This window comes from Bos mutus, chromosome 28 (genome assembly GCF_027580195.1).
Source record: "Bos mutus isolate GX-2022 chromosome 28, NWIPB_WYAK_1.1, whole genome shotgun sequence".
NCBI lineage: Eukaryota > Metazoa > Chordata > Mammalia > Artiodactyla > Bovidae > Bos > Bos mutus.
The window spans coordinates 17426561-17445033 of record NC_091644.1 but is presented as its reverse complement, the minus strand read 5'-3'; the positions used below and the strand labels follow the sequence as shown (position 1 = coordinate 17445033).

Below are 18473 nucleotides of genomic sequence, written 5' to 3'. Positions count from 1 at the left end.
GCCATGATCTTCGTTTTCTGAATGTTGAGCTTTAAGCCAACTTTTTCACTCTCCACTTTCACTTTCATCAGGAGGCTTTTTAGTTCCTCTTCACTTTCTGCCATAAGGGTGGTGTCATCTGCATATCTGAGGTTATTGATATTTCTCCCGGCAATCTTGATTCCAGCTTGTGTTTCTTCCAGTCCAGTGTTTCTCATGATGTACTCTGCATAAAATTAAATAAGCAGGGTGACAATATATAGCCTTGACGTACTCCTTTTCCTATTTGGAACCAGTCTGTTGTTCCATGTCCAGTTCTAACTGTTGCTTCCTGACCTGCATATAGGTTTCTCAAGAGGCAGGTCAGGTGGTCCTGTATTCCCATCTCTTTCAGATTTTCCAGTTTATTGTGATCCACACAGTCAAAGGCTTTGGCATAGTCAATAAAGCAGAAATAGATGTTTTTCTGGAACTCTCTTGCTTTTTCGATGATCCAGCGGATGTTGGCAATTTGATCTCTGGTTCCTCTGCCTTTTCGAAAACCAGCTTGAACATCTGGAAGTTCACAGTTCACATATTGCTGAAGCCTGGCTTGGAGAATTTTGAGCATTACTTTATTAGTGTGTGAGATGAGTATAATTGTGTGGTAGTTTGAGCATTCTTTGGCATTGCCTTTCTTTGGGATCGGAATGAAAACTGACCTTTTCCAGTTCTGTGGCCACTGCTGAGTTTTCCATATTTGCTGGCATATTCACAGCATCATTTTTCAGGATTTGAAATAGCTCAACTGGAATTCCATCACCTCCACTAGCTGTGTTCATAGTGATGCTTTCTAAGGCCCACTTGACTTCACAGTCCAGGATGTCTGGCTCTAAGCTTTAAGCTTTAAGTCACTGGCTCTAGGTCAGTGATCACACCATCATGCTTATCTGGGTCGTGAAGATCTTTTTTGTACAGTTCTTCTGTGTATTCTTGCCACCTCTTCTTGATATCTTCTACTTCTGTTAGGTCCATACCATTTCTGTCCTTTATTGAGCCTATCTTTGCAGGAATGTTCCCTTGGTATCTCTAATTTTCTTGAAGAGATCTCTAGTCTTTCCCATTCTGTTGTTTTCCTCTTAAAACATTAAGGCCATTATTATTTCACAAGACCAGAATTTTTCTAAGAAACTAAATAACCCAACTATTTCATACAGTCATTTGAATGAAAAAATAACAGCCTCAATCATCTCTATAACCACCTCCAGTAAGTGGGATATTTGAAAACACAAGCCGAACTCCGAAATATCACCTGACTGAAGACTTTAGCTTCAGTCAGCAATACAGGGTATCTTCAGTCCTAGTAATAGCCAAAGAATTCAATATGAAAGACTGCCATTCAATCCATTCAAGTGCAGTCAACAAAACTGCTTTCGGAAAAAAAAAAAAGTTTAATACTAAGTATACATCCCTCTACATTTTTTTCAGCTCCAACTCTGCATTGTTAGACCACCAGAAGGCACCATACCATTGGTTTAGTTTCCCACTAAAAAACTTGTACCAGGTTGTACTTAATGTTACACCCTCAATTTCACGTCACACTCACGTTAACAATGTTTTTTTTATCTTCTGCAAAACTCCCGTTAAAGACACTGCTCATCATCATTCTTGGGTTCTTTATGCTAAGATTTACACAAATTTTTCTTGGACTGAGAGCCAGAAAAGGATTCTCTCCCTTAAAATTATTATGCTTCTTTTTATCAGATAAGAACTTTAATAACTGGTGTGTTCCTTTTTAGAATTTAGTTCAAATACACTGACGCTTGAAAACAGCACTAAATTTTAAAGTTCTGGCACAATTATTATCAAACCTCAGTTTCTAGATAGAATTTTCTTCCCATTCCATCTTTATGGTTTCTAATCTGTCTTAACATTTCTTTTGTATATACGCCCTCACTCTAAACGACCTCAAGCCCTTGGAATTAGATGGAGCACCAAAAACAAAACACTGAAACAGGATCCAAAGTCTGCCTTACCAGCGGAAACAGAAACTCTTTCAACATATCTCTAGGATTTATCAAGAGAGAGAATTAAAGAGCAGTAAAGAAAAACGCTGATAAATGCTCTTTGTCCTGGTGACCAAACTATTCCACCTGGGACCCCAGTGAGCACACTTCACAATGGAAACATATCCAAGGCAATAATTAGGAACATTTGCCCTTGGGTATTTTCCCTTCTCTTCTCTCCTCATTCTTCTCCCTTTTTAACTTATTTGGTTTTACTTCAGGCCTACTGGGAACACTCAGCTATGAGTTGAGTGATACGGGAGCTAAGGAAGAGCTGCATATTTGTCAGACTATATACTCAGAACCACTGCACTGTCTGTGTTTCATATCTCACAAAGAAAAGTCACAAGGGACACACTTGAGTGTCAGGACTTACTGAACACTGTGAGTAATTCATCTGAAATCTACACAACTGCATGAGCCTTAAGCTTAAGAACTGGAATCAAAATTCTATTTCTGGTCAAGTCACATCCCTTAAACTTAATTATCACCCCCAAACTTGAAACAAATGTTCAACCACCCATTTCTTTAGAATATTTATATATCACCAGTTTTAATTAGATTCCAATACAGCCACATTTATTTAATATCTCAATTTAAAAAGCCATCAAATTAAGCTACAGCATGTTATACGAAAAATTGAAGGCAGAAGGGGACAACATAGGATCAGATGGTTAGATGGCATCACTGACTCAATGGACATGAGTTTGAGCAAGCTCCGGGAGATGGTGAAGGACAGGGAAGCCTGGTGTGCTTCAGTCCATGGGGTCGCAAAAAGTAGGACATGACTGAGTGACTGAACAACCACAAATTCATTCCCAATGTTTTCCATTTTTATATTTTAATTTGAAATCTTTACATCATAAAAGGCTGGGGTTAGAAATGCCATTATTTACTGACATTTTTTCAAAGCATACCAAGTACAAAGATTGAGATCAAAGATCAACAATAGTGAAGAAAAAGAAGGTAGATGACGCAATTCCCACCAGGGCTTTATTAGAAGTACTTGGGCTTTCCTGGAGGCTCAGACAGTAAAGCATCTGTCTGCAATGCAGGAGACCAGGGTTCCATCCCTTAGTCAGGAAGATCCCCTGGAGAAGAAAATGGTAGCCCATTCTGGTACTCTTGCCTGGAAAATCCCATGGACGAAAAAGCCTCGTAGGCTACAGTCGTCCATAGGGTCGCAAAGAGCTGGACACAACTGAGTGACTTCACTTTCACTTTTCTTTCTTTTAGGAAAATAGGCATATCGAGGCAAACAACCAATACTGATTATCATCCCCCTAGCCAATCAGGTAAATTAATTTTGCACTATATACTTTTTAAACAAGTGTATGTAACAGAGAAGGTGAGAGAAGGCAGCTGGAAAGGCTTGCTTTACTTGTTGGTTTCAAATCTTTCCAGCTTTTTGAAAAGAGCATCTTCAAAAAATTTTTGCCTGCACTGCAGATTTTTGGCAGGGTAATGTGTCCTATTTCAAAAGCTTTGCTGAATTTGAAAAACTACAATTACTGTTTTCATCCTGTCATGTCAAAAATTCTTAGTAACTATTAAGGACGCTCTTCATTCCCTATGCACACCAACCCTGACATGCTTAAAGGGTTCAGATTTGGCATTTAGTCACAAAAGGCACCAACAGACATATAAGGGAAGAACTCAGCTAAATCCTCACATAGCTCAGGATAAAGCTTCCATGATTAAAATCCTGTGACCTGATTTTCATAAAGTAAAAAAACAAATACTTCTTTAAACAAATATTTTATCTGCCTTTAGTTTTTTTCTTTGCGGGATTATCCTAATGGCAGCCAAAAAATGCAGCTGCTTCCATCTCTGTTTAACAAAAAGTAATCTGGGAAGTTAAAGTATCAGAAGTATTTTATCTTAAACAAGGTAAAATGGCTCTGCTTCATAAAGTAAAGCATAAAGTTTTATCTTATGCAAGGAAAACTATAAATATCTAAATACAAACATCAAGTTATTTTGAATTTTAGGTAAGATAAGACAGAAAATATTTCCATCACTAAGCAAACAACAAGACAAAGTATTCCTTGCTGTTTGAAATTCAGAAAGAACAGGTAGCTGCAAACCTGATCAGCTTATGATTTTGTTCAAGAAAAATATTTTGTCTTCAAAATAATTAATGGAAAAAATGAGAACTGGCTGACAGATAAGTCTCTGTATTACAGTTTCAGTGGCTCAGTCGTGTCTGACTCTGCAACCCCATGGACTGCACAGCACACAAGACCTCCCTGTCCATCGCCAACTCCCTGAGTTCACTCAAACTCATGTCCATTGAGTCAGTGATGCCATCCAGCTCTCTCATCCTCTGTCATGTCCTTCTCCTACCGCCTTCAATCTTTCCCAGCATCAGGGTCTTTTCAAATGAGTCAGCTCTTTGCATCAGGTGGCCAAAGTATTGGAGTTTCAACTTCAGCATCAGTCCTTCCAATGAATATTCAGGACTGATTTCCTTTAGGATGGACTGGTTGGATCTCCTTATATATACAACATAACTATAGAAAAAACTTAAAACATTTTACCTTGTTTTACCCAGTGAATAGGTAGCCCATTTCTACAAGACCATGTCAGAATAGGATGGGACCTGTATTTTATGATCTCTGTTCATTTCCAAGGCAAACTATTCAATATCACGGTAATCCAAGCCTATACTCCAACCAGTAAAGCTGAAGAAGCTGAAGTTGAACGGTTCTATAAAGACCTGCAAGACCTTTTAGAACTAACACCCAAAAAAGATGTCCTTTTCATTATAGGGGACTGGAATGCAAAAGTAGGAAGTCAAGAAACACCTGGAGTAACAGGCAAATTTGGCCTTGGAATACGGAATGAAGCAGGGCAAAGGCTAATAGAGTTTTGCCAAGAGAACACACTGCTCATAGCAAACACCCTCTTCCAACAATACAAGAGAAGACTCTGCACATGGACATCACCAGATGGTCAACACCAAAATCAGACTGATCATATTCTTTGCAGCCAAAGATGGAGACGCTCTATACAGTCAACAAAAACAAGACCGGGAGCTGACTGTGGCTCAGATCACCAATTCCTTATTGCCAAATTCAGACGTAAATTGAAGAAAGTAGGTAAAACCACTAGACCACTCAGGTATGACCTAAATCAAATCCCTTATGATTATACAGAGGAAGTGAGAAATAGATTTAAGGGACTAGATCTGATAGAGTGCCTGATGAACTATGGATGGAGGAAACAGGAATCAAGACCATCCCCATGGAAAAGAAATGCAAAAAAGCAAAATGGCTGTCTGAGGAAGCCTTCGTATTCCAAGGCCAAATTTGCCTGTTACTCCAGGTGTTTCTTGACTTCCTACTTTTGCATTCCACTCCCTTATAATGAAAAGAAGGGAAGTGAAAAGCAAAGGAAAAAAGGAAAGATATAAGCATCTGAATGCAGAGTTCCAAAGAATAGCAAGGAGAGATAAGAAAGCCTTCCTCAGCAATCAATGCAAAGAAATAGAGGAAAACAACAGAATGGGAAAGACTAGAGATCTCTTCAAGAAAATTAAAGATACCAAGGGAACATTTCATGCAAAGATGGGCTCGATAAAGGACAGAAATGGGATGGACCTAACAGAAGCAGAAGACATTGAGAAGAAGTGGCAAGAATACACAGAACTGTACAAAAAAGACCTTCACGACCCAGATAATCATGATGGTGTGATCACTCACCTAGAGCCAGACATCCTGGAATTTGAAGTCAAGTGGGCCTTAGAAAGCATCACTACGAACAAAGTTAGTGGAGGTGATGGAATTCCAGTTGAGCTATTTCAAATCCTGAAAGATGATGCTGTGAAAGTGCTGCACTCAATATGCCAGCAAATTTGGAAAACTCAGCAGTGGCCACAGGACTGGAAAAGGTCAGTTTTCATGCCAATCCCAAAGAAAGGCAATGTCAAAGAATGCTCAAACTACCACACCATTGCACTCATCTCACACTCTAGTAAAGTAATGCTCAGAATTCTCCAAGCCAGGCTTCAGCAATATGTGAACCGTGAACTTCCTGATGTTCAAGCTGGTTTTAGAAAAGGCAGAGGAACCAGAGATCAAACTGCCAACATTCTCTTGATCTTTGAAAAAGCAAGAGAGTTCCAGAAAAACATCTATTTCTGCTTTATTGACTATGCCAAAGCCTTTGACTATGTGGATCACAATAAACTGTGGAAAATTCTGAAAGAGATGGGAGTACCAGACCACCTGACCTGCCTCTTGAGAAACCTGTATGCAGGTCAGGAAGCAATAGTTAGAACTGGCCATGGAACAACAGACTGGTTCCAAATAGGAAAAGGAGTACGTCAAGGCTGTATATTGTCACCCTGCTTATTTAACTTATATGCAAGGTAGATCATGAGAAACGCTGAGCTGGAAGAAGCACAAGCTGGAATCAAGATTGTCAGGAGAAATATCAATAACCTCAGATATGCAGATGACACCACCCTTATGGTAGAAAGTGATGAGGAACTGAAGTGCTTCTTGATGAAAGTGAAAGAGGAGAGTGAAAAAGTTGGCTTAAAGCTCAACGTTCATAAAACTAAGATCATGGCATCTGGTCCATCACTTCATGGGAAATAGATGAGGAAACAGTGGAAACAGTGTCAGACTTTATTTTTGGGGGCTCCAGAATCACTGCAGATGGTGACTGCAGCCATGAAATTAAAAGACGCTTACTCCTTGGAAGGAAAGTTATGACCAACCTAGATAGCATATTCTAAAGCAGAGACATTACTTTGCCAACAAAGGTCCATCTAGTCAAGACTATGGTTCTTTCTGTGGTCACGTATGGATGCGAGAGTTGCACAGTGAAGAAAGCTGAGCGCCGAAGAATTGATGCTTTTGAACTGTGGTGTTAGAGAAGACTCTTCAGAGTCCCCTGGCCTGCAAGGAGGTCCAACCAGTCCATTCTGAAGAAGATCAGCTCTGGTATTTCTTTGGAAGGACTGATGCTAAAGCTGAAACTCCAGTACTTTGGCCACCTCACGCAAAGAGTTGACTCATTGGAAAAGACTCTGACGCTGGGAGGGATTGGGGGCAGGAGGAGAAGGGGACAACAGAGGATGAGATGGCTGGATGGCATCACCAACTCGATGGACATGAGTTTGAGTAGACTCCGGGGAGTTGGTGATAGACAGGGAGGCCTGGCGTGCTGCAATTCATGGGATCACAAAGAGTTGGACACGACTGAGCAACTGAACTGAACTGAACTGTATTTTATAACTGCATAAAAATAAAATTATTCAAGCGAGTCAATTTTCAAATTGCTCTTGTTCTGTATCAATCTTATGCAAAAAGAGTAAAGGAAGGGGTCAGTGGGGAGAGATGATCCTTTGAAACAGAGCTGTTAGGTCAGATGTACATACAAGTTAAAATATTACAATAAAAAAGAATAAGAATTCAGCCATCAGCACAGCAATGTTCTCCCTGTCCAGACTGCTTGGATACTTTTTGGTATCCTTATTGACTCAAACAAAATAACCTGAATTTGAAAAAAAAAGAAAAAGTCTGCTGCATTTCTGAAATACAATGAAGACTCTCCTAGGGAATCATCTTATAATGTCTGAGTAACCATGGTAAACATAGTAAGAGCCCTCCCAAGATGCCCGTGTTCTACTCTTTGGATTTGTAAATACACTAGTTCAAAGAGAGCAAAGACGGTTTTGCAGATGTGATTAAGGCTAAGGAGTTTGAGGTGGGGAGATTTTTCTGCATTACCTGTGTGGGTTCAATTAAATCACACGCATCCTTAAAAGCAGATAACCTGTCCCTGCTATGGCCAGAGAGAGAGATGTAACAACAGATGGAGGGCCAAACAGATGCAATGTTGTTAGTGTTGAAGAAGGAGGAAGAAGGCTACTAGCCAAGGAATGTGGTGGCCTCTAAAAACAGGACTTCAAAGGCAAGCAAACAGATTCTCCCCTGGAGCCTCCAGAAAGGAACACAACCCTGACAGTACCTTGATAATAGCTCAGTGAATCCCGTATCAGACTTCTGCCCCACAGAACTATAGGATTATAAATTTGGGTTTTTTTAAGATACCAATCTTGCAGTAATGTATTACAGCAGCACAGAAAGCTAATACACTCATACAGATAATGAAGAGAATTTCTTTTTTGACAAAGGAATGGGATGTCCTGTTAAAGAATAAAAACTACTTAGTGAATTAGCAAAATTTAAGGTAGAGTCTTTCCATACAAATTTGTAAATATATGCTTTAAATCCACTTTAAACCTTTCACACAAGAAATCCAATGTTAAGTGTTACAAATGGGTCAGTCAACAAATCTTGTTCCCAAGTCACCCAGCTCCCTAGGCCAAAAACAAGTCTGTGATACCAGAAAAAAAGGCCAGTACAGGGCAACCACCCTCCCCACTCCTCTGGATTACTCACTCAATGAATTCCTCTTTACACTGCTGTAGCATCTCACATGTCTGCTGGATCTCTTGCTCACTCAAAAGCACCAACATCCCAATAGTTAGGTGAAGCTTTTTAGGATTCTGGAAAATGCTGCTATCAACCCCATGATCCTGTTATCAAAGGGAGAAAAACAAGAAACTCAGCCCATACAAAACTAAATGGCAGCACAGAACTGAGCAGAAAGAAATAAAGTCACACATCCATGACCAACTGACTTTTCAACCAGGGTGCCAGGACAATTTAGTGGGGAAAGAAAAGTCTCTTCAACAAATGATATTGGGACATCTGAATACCTACATGCAAAAGAATGAAGTTGAACCCATACCTCATACTATATACAAAACCTATATCAAAATGGATCAATGATATAGGAGCCAAAAACCACATAATTACAAAATTCCTGCTGATGCTGCTAAGATGCTTCAGTCGTGTCCGACTCTGTGCGACCCCAGAGACGGCAGCCCACCAGGCTTCCCCGTCCATGGGATTCTCCAGGCAAGAACACTGGAGTGGGTTGCCATTTCCTTCCCCAATGCATGAAACTGAAAAGTGGAAGTGAAGTCGCTCAGTCGTGTCTGACTCCTAGCGACCCCATGGACTGCAGCCTACCAGGCTCCTCTGTCCATGGGATTTGCCAGGCAAGAGTACTGGAGTGGGTTGCCATTGCCTTCTCTCGCACAAAACTCCTAGAAGACAGGAAAATCTTCATGACCCCTTGGATTTGGCAACGGATTCTTAGATATGACACCAGTAGTATGGCAACAAAAGAAAAATTAGGTACATCAAACTTCACATTTTAAAACTTTTATGTATCAAAGGACTATCAAGAAAGTAAAAAAGACAACCTAAAGAATGGAAGAAATATTTGTAAACTATATACTTGATAAGGGTCATACAGTATGCATAATATATAAAGAACACTTACATAGCTCAACAACTAAAAGAAAACTCAATTTAAAAAATAGAAAAAGGACTTGAGTAGACATTTCTCCAGAGAAGAAATACAAATGGCTAACGACTACAAGAAGATGTTCAGTGTCGTCAGCCATTAAGGGAAATGCAAGTCAAAACCACAATGAGGTGCCATTTCACGCCCATCATGCTGGTTATAACCGAAAGAGTGGAAAGCAACAAGTGCCGGCAAGGATGTGTATCAGGGTATGGGATTCCTTTCAGGGGTGATAAAAACATGTGAAATATTACAGAATTCATAGTTGTACAATACTGCTAATGCAGAAAATGCCACTGAATCATTCATTTTAAAATGGTTAATTTTATGTTAAATGAATTTCACTTCAATAAAGTAGTATTTTTTAAAAATGAACTGGTAGCCTGACAAAATGGTATGCCCAGGAAAAACAGAATGCTACCTAATTATAGATTCTAATAATCTTTTGTTCCTCGTCGGCTTTTAATTAGTTCAGAGCAACTGGGCCTCTTATGGCCTTACCCAAAGATAATATACTATTTATAAAAGACAGTTTTTATCTTGGCAGACACTGCAGTATTTATAGGTAAAATATTGTGTTAAGAACAAACTGTCCCCAAGCAAAGACAGATGAAAAATGAATTCAGAGAAATATCTAGACACTGGAGTTGCCACATCAAATATGGTCATCCTTTTCTGGCATCATCATTCCTTGCACTTAAAACTTTTGTCTCTGAAAGCAGAAAAAGTAAATATATTTATGAACCCCACTGCCACTTTTAAAAAGACAGAAAATTCACTTAGCATACAATTAACCATTTTAGGATGACAATTGAGTTGTATTTCGTGTATTCACAATGTTGTACAACTGCCAGCTCTCTTTAGTTTCAAAACTTTTTCAGCACCCCATAAAAACACCTCATACTTATTAAATAATCACTTTATTATTTCTCATTGCTTATCCTCTGGTAACCTCCAGTTTGCTTTTTATCTCTTTGGAGTTTGGTACTCTGGACATGGCAAATAAAGTAAATCATACTACATACAACCTTTGCGTCTGGCTTCTTTCACTTAGCATGCTTTCAAACTTCATTCAAGCTGAAGCATATATCAGTACTTCATTTGTTTTAATGGCTGAATAATATTCCAGTGTATGCATATAACACAATTTGATTATCCATTTAACTCTTGAAGGCCATTAGGCTTGATTCCATCTTTTGTCTAGTATTATGAATAACGCTGCTTTAAAAAACATTTGTGATCACTGATGAACATAGATGCAAAAATCCTTAACAAAATTCTAGCAAACAGAATCCAACAACACATTAAAAAGATCATACATCATGACCAAGTGGGCTTTATCACAGGGATTCAAGGATTCTTCAATATCCGCAAATCAATCAATGTAATACACCACATTAACAAATTGAAAATAAATACTATATGATTATCTCAATAGATGCAGAGAAAGCCTTTGACAAAATTCAACATCCATTTATGATAAAAACCCTCCAGAAAGCAGGAATAGAAGGAACATACCTCAACATAATAAAAGCTATATATGACAAACCCACAGCAAACATTATCCTCAATGGTGAAAAATTGAAAGCATTTCCCCTAAAGTCAGGAACAAGACAAGGGTGCCCACTCTCACCACTACTATTCAACATAGTTTTGGAAGTTTTGGCCACAGCAATCAGAGCAGAAAAAGAAATAAAAGGAATCCAAATTGGAAAAGAAGTAAAACTCTCACTGTTTGCAGATGACATTATCCTCTACATAGAAAACCCTAAAGACTCCACCAGAAAATTACTAGAGTTAATCAATGAATATAGTAAAGTTACAGGGTATAAAATCAACACACAGAAATCCCTTGCATTCCTATACACTAATAATGAGAAGATAAAGAAATTAAGGAAACAATTCCATTCACCAATGCAGTGAAAAGAATAAAATACTTAGGAATATATCTACCTAAAGAAACAAAAGACCTATATAAAGAAAACTATAAAACACTGCTGAAAGAAATCGAAGAGGACACTAATAGATGGAGAAATATACCATGTTCATGGATCAAAAGAATCAATATAGTGAAAATGAGTATACTATCCAAAGCAATCTATAGATTCAATGGAATCCCTATATCAAGCTACCAATGGTATTTTTCATAGAGCTAAAACAAACAATTTCACAATTTGTATGGAAATACCAAAAAACCTCAAATAGCCAAAGCAATCTTGAGAAAGAAGAATGGAACTGGAGGAATCAACCTGCCTGACTTCAGGCTCTACTACAAAGCCACATTCATCAAGACAGTATGGTACTGGCACAAAGAAATATAGATCAATGGAACAAAATAGAAAGCCCAGAGATAAATCCATGCACCTATGGACACCTTATCTTTGACAAAGGAAGCAAGAATATACAATGGAGAAAAGACAATCTCTTTAACAAGTGGTGCTGGGAAAACTGGTCAACCACTTGTAAAAGAATGAAACTAGAACACTTTCTAACACCATACACAAAAATAAACTCAAAATGGATTAAAGATCTAAACATAAGACCAGAAACTATAAAACTCCTAGAGGAGAACATAGGCAAAACACTCTCTGACATAAATCACAGCAGGATCCTCTATGACCCACCTCCCAGAATACTGGAAATAAAAGCAAAAATAAACAAATGGGATATAATTAAAATTAAAAGTTTCTGCACAACAAAGGAAACTATAAACAAGGTGAAAAAACAGGCTTCAGAATGGGAGAAAATAACAGCAAATGAAGCAACCGATAAAGAATTAATCTCAAAAATATACAAGCAACTCCTGCAGCTCAATTCCAGAAAAATAAACAACCCAATCAAAAAATGGGCCAAAGAACTAAACAGACATTTCTCCAAAGAAGACATACAGATGGCTAACAAACACATGAAAAGATGCTCAACATCACTCATTATCAGAGAAATGCAAATCAAAACCACAATGAGATACCATTTCACGCCAGTCAGAATGGCTGCTATCCAAAAGTCTACAAGCAATAAATGCTGGAGAGGGTGTGGAGAAAAGGGAACCCTCTTACACTGTTGGTGGGAATGCAAACTAGGAGCCTAGTGGGCTGCCGTCTATGGGGTCGCACAGAGTCGGACATGACTGAAGCGACTTAGTAGCAGTAGCAGCAGCATGGTAACTCTATGTTTAACTTACTGCTGCTACTGCTAAGTCACTTTAGTCGTGTCCGACTCTGTGTGATCCCACAGACGGCAACCACCAGGCTCCCCCGTCCCTGGGATTCTCCAGGCAAGAACACTGGTGTGGGTTGCCATTGCCTTCTCCAATGCATGAAAGTGAAAAGTGAAAGGGAAATCGCTCAGTCGTGCCCAACTCTTAGTGATCCCATGGACTGCAGCCTACCAGGCTCCTCCATCCATGGGATTTTCCAGGCAAAGTACTGGAGTGGGGTGCCATTGCCTTCTCCAAATTACCAAACTGTTTACCACAGGAACTCAACAATTTTACATTCCAAGTAGCAATGTATGAGGGTTCCTATTTCTCTACACCTTCACCAATACTTAATATTTTCCTTTTTAAATTTATAATTTAAATTATAGTCATCTTAGTAGGTATAAAATGGTATTGCATCTACTATGAGGTGGTTTTGATCTGCTTTTCACTATTGACCAATGATGCTGAACATCTTCTTATGTCCCTGTTGGACATTTGTACATCTCCGTTGCCCATTTTCTGTCTTTTTATTGTTGAATTATAAGGATTCTTTATATATTCTGATACTAGTCCCCTATTAAATCATGAATCCCTTTTGAAAGTAATTAGGTCTCAACTTTCATTGAACTCATTTTGCAAATGAAGTCAAGAAAAAAAAGTTGAGCATCTTCTCCTCCAACAGGAACAAACAGGAATTCTACCTCTGAATTTCAAGTTCTTATCCCATAATCTGATCTCTGTGCTAGTAAATCAGCCTAAAGGCAGAAGAATGTATTTATCAAATGCAGATAGTCTTATATCCCAATTCTTGGTTTGCCTAAGACTAATTTTGCCTTGGCAAAAGGAGTTAATAGAGTATTCATTTTCTAAGTGTTAACAGAGCTTGACCTATTTTTACATCTAATGAAGAGTTTTATGATTCTACAGATCAACTCAAATTGCCTCATTTAATGAAAGTGATTTCAAGGAACAATCAACTTTAAAAGTGTCGAGGAAGACTAAGCACAATGCTTATCAAACCCTAGCTGTAACTCATGGCAGAAGCTGTCATTTTAGAAAGGCAAGCAAAGTCCCCCAAATGATGCCAATATGCACAACCCTATCACGAACTACAATTGAGAATTGATCCCCTAGTAATAAGATCTAATATTTTCTAAGCCCTTTACTCTGCCCTAAGCATTTCTTACAAACTTTATATAGACAAATATCTTGTGAGCAAAGTAGTAGTATTCACTGCTCACAGATGAGGAAAACTGAGGCAAAGAGAAATAAAGCCACTAACCCAAAGCAACACTGGTAGGAAGCAATGAAGCTACAATTCAAACCCAGGTAGGCAGGTCCGAAAGCCTACACTTTTGATCAATATTACACTGCCTCTCCAGTAATAGTTGCCCTGAAAAGCTGGAACAATGTGGCTATCACGCAGAAGCAAGGCCTTGCACATTTCAATAAAACTCACACAATAAATGGGTCTGATCACCAGACTAGTCCTGAAAATAAGGCAAATTTCATAATTCCGTGAAAAGAAAGGTAGTTTTAATACTTGCCTTTTCTATTTATTTATTTTTATTATTATTATTTTTTCTTACTTTACAATATTGTATTGGTTTTGCCATACATCCTTTTCTGAGATATGAGCACCAAACGCATAATTCATAAAAGAAGAAAAAAAAGGATTAACTGAACTTGATCAAAGTTAAAAATTGTGCTTCAAAAGACACATTAGGAAAGTAAGAAGAGTAGCCACAGAGAAAAAAAATTATTTGGGAGAAAAATATTTGCAAATCATATATCTGATAAATACAATTTTTTTAAGTTTTTAAAAATTCAGTAATAAAATGAATACACCATCCAACTTAAAAATGAGCGAAGTATCCATATAATTCACCAAAGAAGATATACTAATGGCTAGTAAACATATGAGAAGACACTAAATATCATTAGTCTATCAAAACCAAAATGAGATACCACTTCACATTCACTAGAATGACTATAATCAAAACGACAGGCAATAACAAGTGTTGGTGAGGATGTGGAGAAACTAAACTGCACGTTGCTGGGAGGGTGTAAAATGATGCAGCCATTTTGGAAAAGTTTGGCAGTTCCTCACTCCAGTACTCTTGCCTGGAAAATCCCACAGACGGAGGAGCCTGGTGGGCTGCAGTCCATGGGGTCGAGAAGAGTCGGACACAACTGAGCGACTTCACTTTCACTTTTCACTTTCATGCATTGGAGAAGGCAATGGCAACCCACTCCAGTGTTCTTGCCTGGAGAATCCCAGAGACGGCGGAGCCTGGTGGGCTGCCAGAGTCGGACTCTGGGGTCGCACAGAGTCGGACACGACTGAAGTGACTTAGCAGCTGCAAAAAGTTAAACATGAAATTTCAATACAACCCAGACATTTCACTCCTAGGACTTTACTCGAGAGAAACGAAAGCCTGAGTCCACATACAGACTTGTAGGTGAACATCATAGCAATATTATCTATAAAGGCCAAAAAATGGAAATAATCCAAATGTTTATTAACTGACGAGTGGCTAAACAAAATTTAGTATAGAAATACAATGAAATACTATTGGGCAATAGTAATAATATGAATAAACCACAAAAACAATAGCTAAGTAAAAAAGCCAGATGCGAAAACTACATATTATATGATTCCATTTATATGAAATATCCGGAAAAGGCAGATCTATAGAGACTGAAAGACAGATGGTTGTCTGGGATTAGGCATAAGGGATCTTTTTAGAGTGACAGAAATGTTCTAAAAGTACATTTAGATTATGGTAATGATTGTACAACTCCGTAAATTTACTAAAAATGACTGAACCATACACTTGAAAGGGGTGGGGTTTAAGTAAACTGTACTTCAATAAAGCTGTTAAATATAAAAATGTATATGTCTTTTCTGTTTAAGAGCATCTTAGCAATCCTGAAATAAGTTTTCTCCTATAACTCAATTATCATGGAATATTTCATTTGACCCTCTGATCAACTCTTAGTTGACCCTCTGGATTTGATGACTTCCCAAAGGTCTTTTAACATATGTTAAGAATACCATGTACATACAAAAATCTTTGTGGAAGGTAAGGTGTTATCTCAAATCACTGAAGCAAGTATCGTTTCTGTTAATAAATTGTATTAGGGCAACTGGATAGTCAATTAGAAAAAGAATAAAATTATATGTATTCACTGCACCAGACACAAGAATAAACTTCAAATTAAAGACTGAAATGTAAATAAACAAACTATACAAGAAAAAAAAAATGGGTAAATTCTTCTTTAACCTGAATGCAGAAAAAGATTCTCAAACTAAGACTAGAAATCCAGATGTAATAAGAAATAAGACAAATAAATTTGATTATTTAAAAAGAGAAAACTTTTATATGGCAGAATATATAAGCAAGTCCAAAGACAAACAATACACTAGAAGAAAATATTTACAATAGTGTCACAGATAAAGGGGTAATATCTCTAATATATAAAGAACTTCCAAAGGAAAATGACTAAAATACTATTGCTATTAAGCAATGGAAAACAGACATAAACAAGACACTTGACAAAAATAAAAATGACTCAAACATGGGAAGATGTACATGGTTATTCAAAAAAATTCCAATTCTCAGGAAATATATACTGAGGTATTGGTGTAAAGGGCCGTGACATATGCAATGCACTTTATAGAAGTTCAGAAAGAATGAAAAAAGAAAAAAAGAGAATGATAAAGTAAAATATTAACAACAAGCAAATCTGAGTAAAGGGTACTATTCTCAGTCTTACAACTTTTCTGTGAGTTTAAAATTATCAGTATCCCGTTGATGCTGCTGTTGCTACTAAGTCGCTTCAGTCGTGTCTGACTCTGTGCGACCCCACAGACGGCAGCCCACCAGGCTCCCCCGTCCCTGGGATTCTCCAGGCAAGAACACTGCAGTGGGTTGCCATTGCCTTCTCCAACGCATGAAAGTGAAAAGTGAAAGTGAAAAGTGAAAGTGAAGTCACTCAGTCGGATCCGACTCTTAGCGACCCCATAGACAGCAGCCTACCAGGCTCCTCTGCCCATGGGATTTTCCAGGCAAGAGTACTGGAGTGGGCTGCCATTGCCTTCTCTGGTATCCCATTGTTACTGTAACAAATTACCACAAACTCAGAGGTTTGAAAGTGAAAATCACTCAGTTGTGTCCAACTCTTTTCGACCCCATGGACTATACAGTCCATGGAATTCTCTAGGCCAGAATACTGGAGTGGATAGCCTATCCCTTCTCCAGTGGACCTTCCCAACCCAGGAATAGAACCAGGGTCTCCTGCATCACAGGCGGATTCTTTACCAACTGAGCTATCAGGGAAGCCCACTTAGACATTTAAAAACAATACAAATGTATTATGTTACTCACTTACCTTATTCTCTGGGAGTCTACCACTCTAGTCAATTTGAATTCACTGGCCACAAAAAATCCCAAATACTGGGAAGCCAAACATAGATAATGCAAAAGAGGAAGAAAAGGAGCAGATAGGATACCTAAAGGCCACATAATCTGAAGTCTGGGGGAATTCTGAGTCATAGGAGTTCCAACAGTCTTCAACTATACTGGAGATTATATAATGCATATGCAACCCTACTGTACAATCTTTTAATAAATGAAGAAACGCCCTAAATTTTACCCTGCCTAGCAATGCCATCTACCAAGAAAAGCTCTTCTCCTATTGAATTATCTAAATTTAATGTGGAACAAAACAATCTTCAAGGCAATGGCATAAATCTCTACAGTCACTGTTTTTCTTTGCTTGGAATATATCATATTCCTACCCGCAACCCTCTTCACTGAAATGAATAAAGGCCAACAACAAATTCTTTACTCCAGGGGCTTAATTACACTGGGCCCTGCTCCAAGTTCACCATTACTCGGAGCTGGAACTATTTTACTTCATTAGGTTGGCCACCCAGGCTGGCGCCTGAAAATTCTAATGGTGGTGACCTTCCACCCAGCAAGCAGAAGCAAAGGGTGAAGTAACAGGAATTCCCTAGGGCAGTTCTATCTCGACTGGGGGTGGGGGGTGTATTCTTTACGGCTAAGCCACATCTAAGAGCCTCAGTTTCTTTATTTGTTAAATAAGACCTCATCTAAGGAAAAAAATACATGCAAAAGCTACCTCCACAGAAAGCTTGTGTGCAGGCCTAAGCCCAAGCTCAGAGTTCAACGTCAAGCTGTAATTCAGCGTGCGTGTGTGCGTGCTAAGTGGCTTCAGTCATGTCCGACTCTTTGCAACCCTATAGACTGTAGCCCACCAAATTCCTCTGTCCATGGCATTTTCCATGCAAGAACACTGGAGTGGGTTGCAATGCCCTCCTCCAGGGGAATCTTCCCAATCCAAGTATTGAACCCACATCTCTTATGCCTCCTGCATTGGCAGATGGATTCTTTACCAATTGTGCCACCTGGGAAGCCCATAGCTCCATGATTTACTAGCAATCACCAACCACAAGGTCACAGGCTCTTCACTGATCTCACTTTTAATCCAGCCCTCAGGCTCCACTGCTAGGCAGAACTGCTGGCAGTCCTATCAGAATGAACAATTAAGGAGGCATAGTGATATCTAACAATTGCCACGTTTGGGGAAAAGGCCAATAGAGAGAAGTATGGATTAGCTCAGTTTTTTTTTTTCCCTTAAAGCCCTAATAAGTCTGCAGGATAGCAATGGAGATGGGATGGGATGAATGGAGAGGGTAGGATGACTTGAGAGAGTAGCACTGAAATATATACATTACTTAATCACATGTAAAATAGACAGCCAGAGGAAATTTGCTGTATGATGCTCTGTGACAACCTAGAGGAGTGGGATGGGGTGGCAGGTGGCAAAGA

At 38.7% G+C, this 18473-nt stretch overlaps 1 protein-coding gene across 5 annotated transcripts in view; it reads right to left on the bottom strand.

Moving 5' to 3' along the window:
- Positions 1-18473, bottom strand: part of ASCC1 (activating signal cointegrator 1 complex subunit 1) — a 114820-nt gene that overhangs the window by 56315 nt on the left and 40032 nt on the right. For all 5 annotated transcript variants that reach the window (XM_005911963.3, XM_070364910.1, XM_070364911.1 and 2 more), the window contains exon 6: positions 8441-8577. In XM_005911963.3, coding sequence (XP_005912025.2) covers positions 8441-8577 — 137 coding nt within the window. The remainder of the gene's footprint in view (positions 1-8440; positions 8578-18473) is intronic.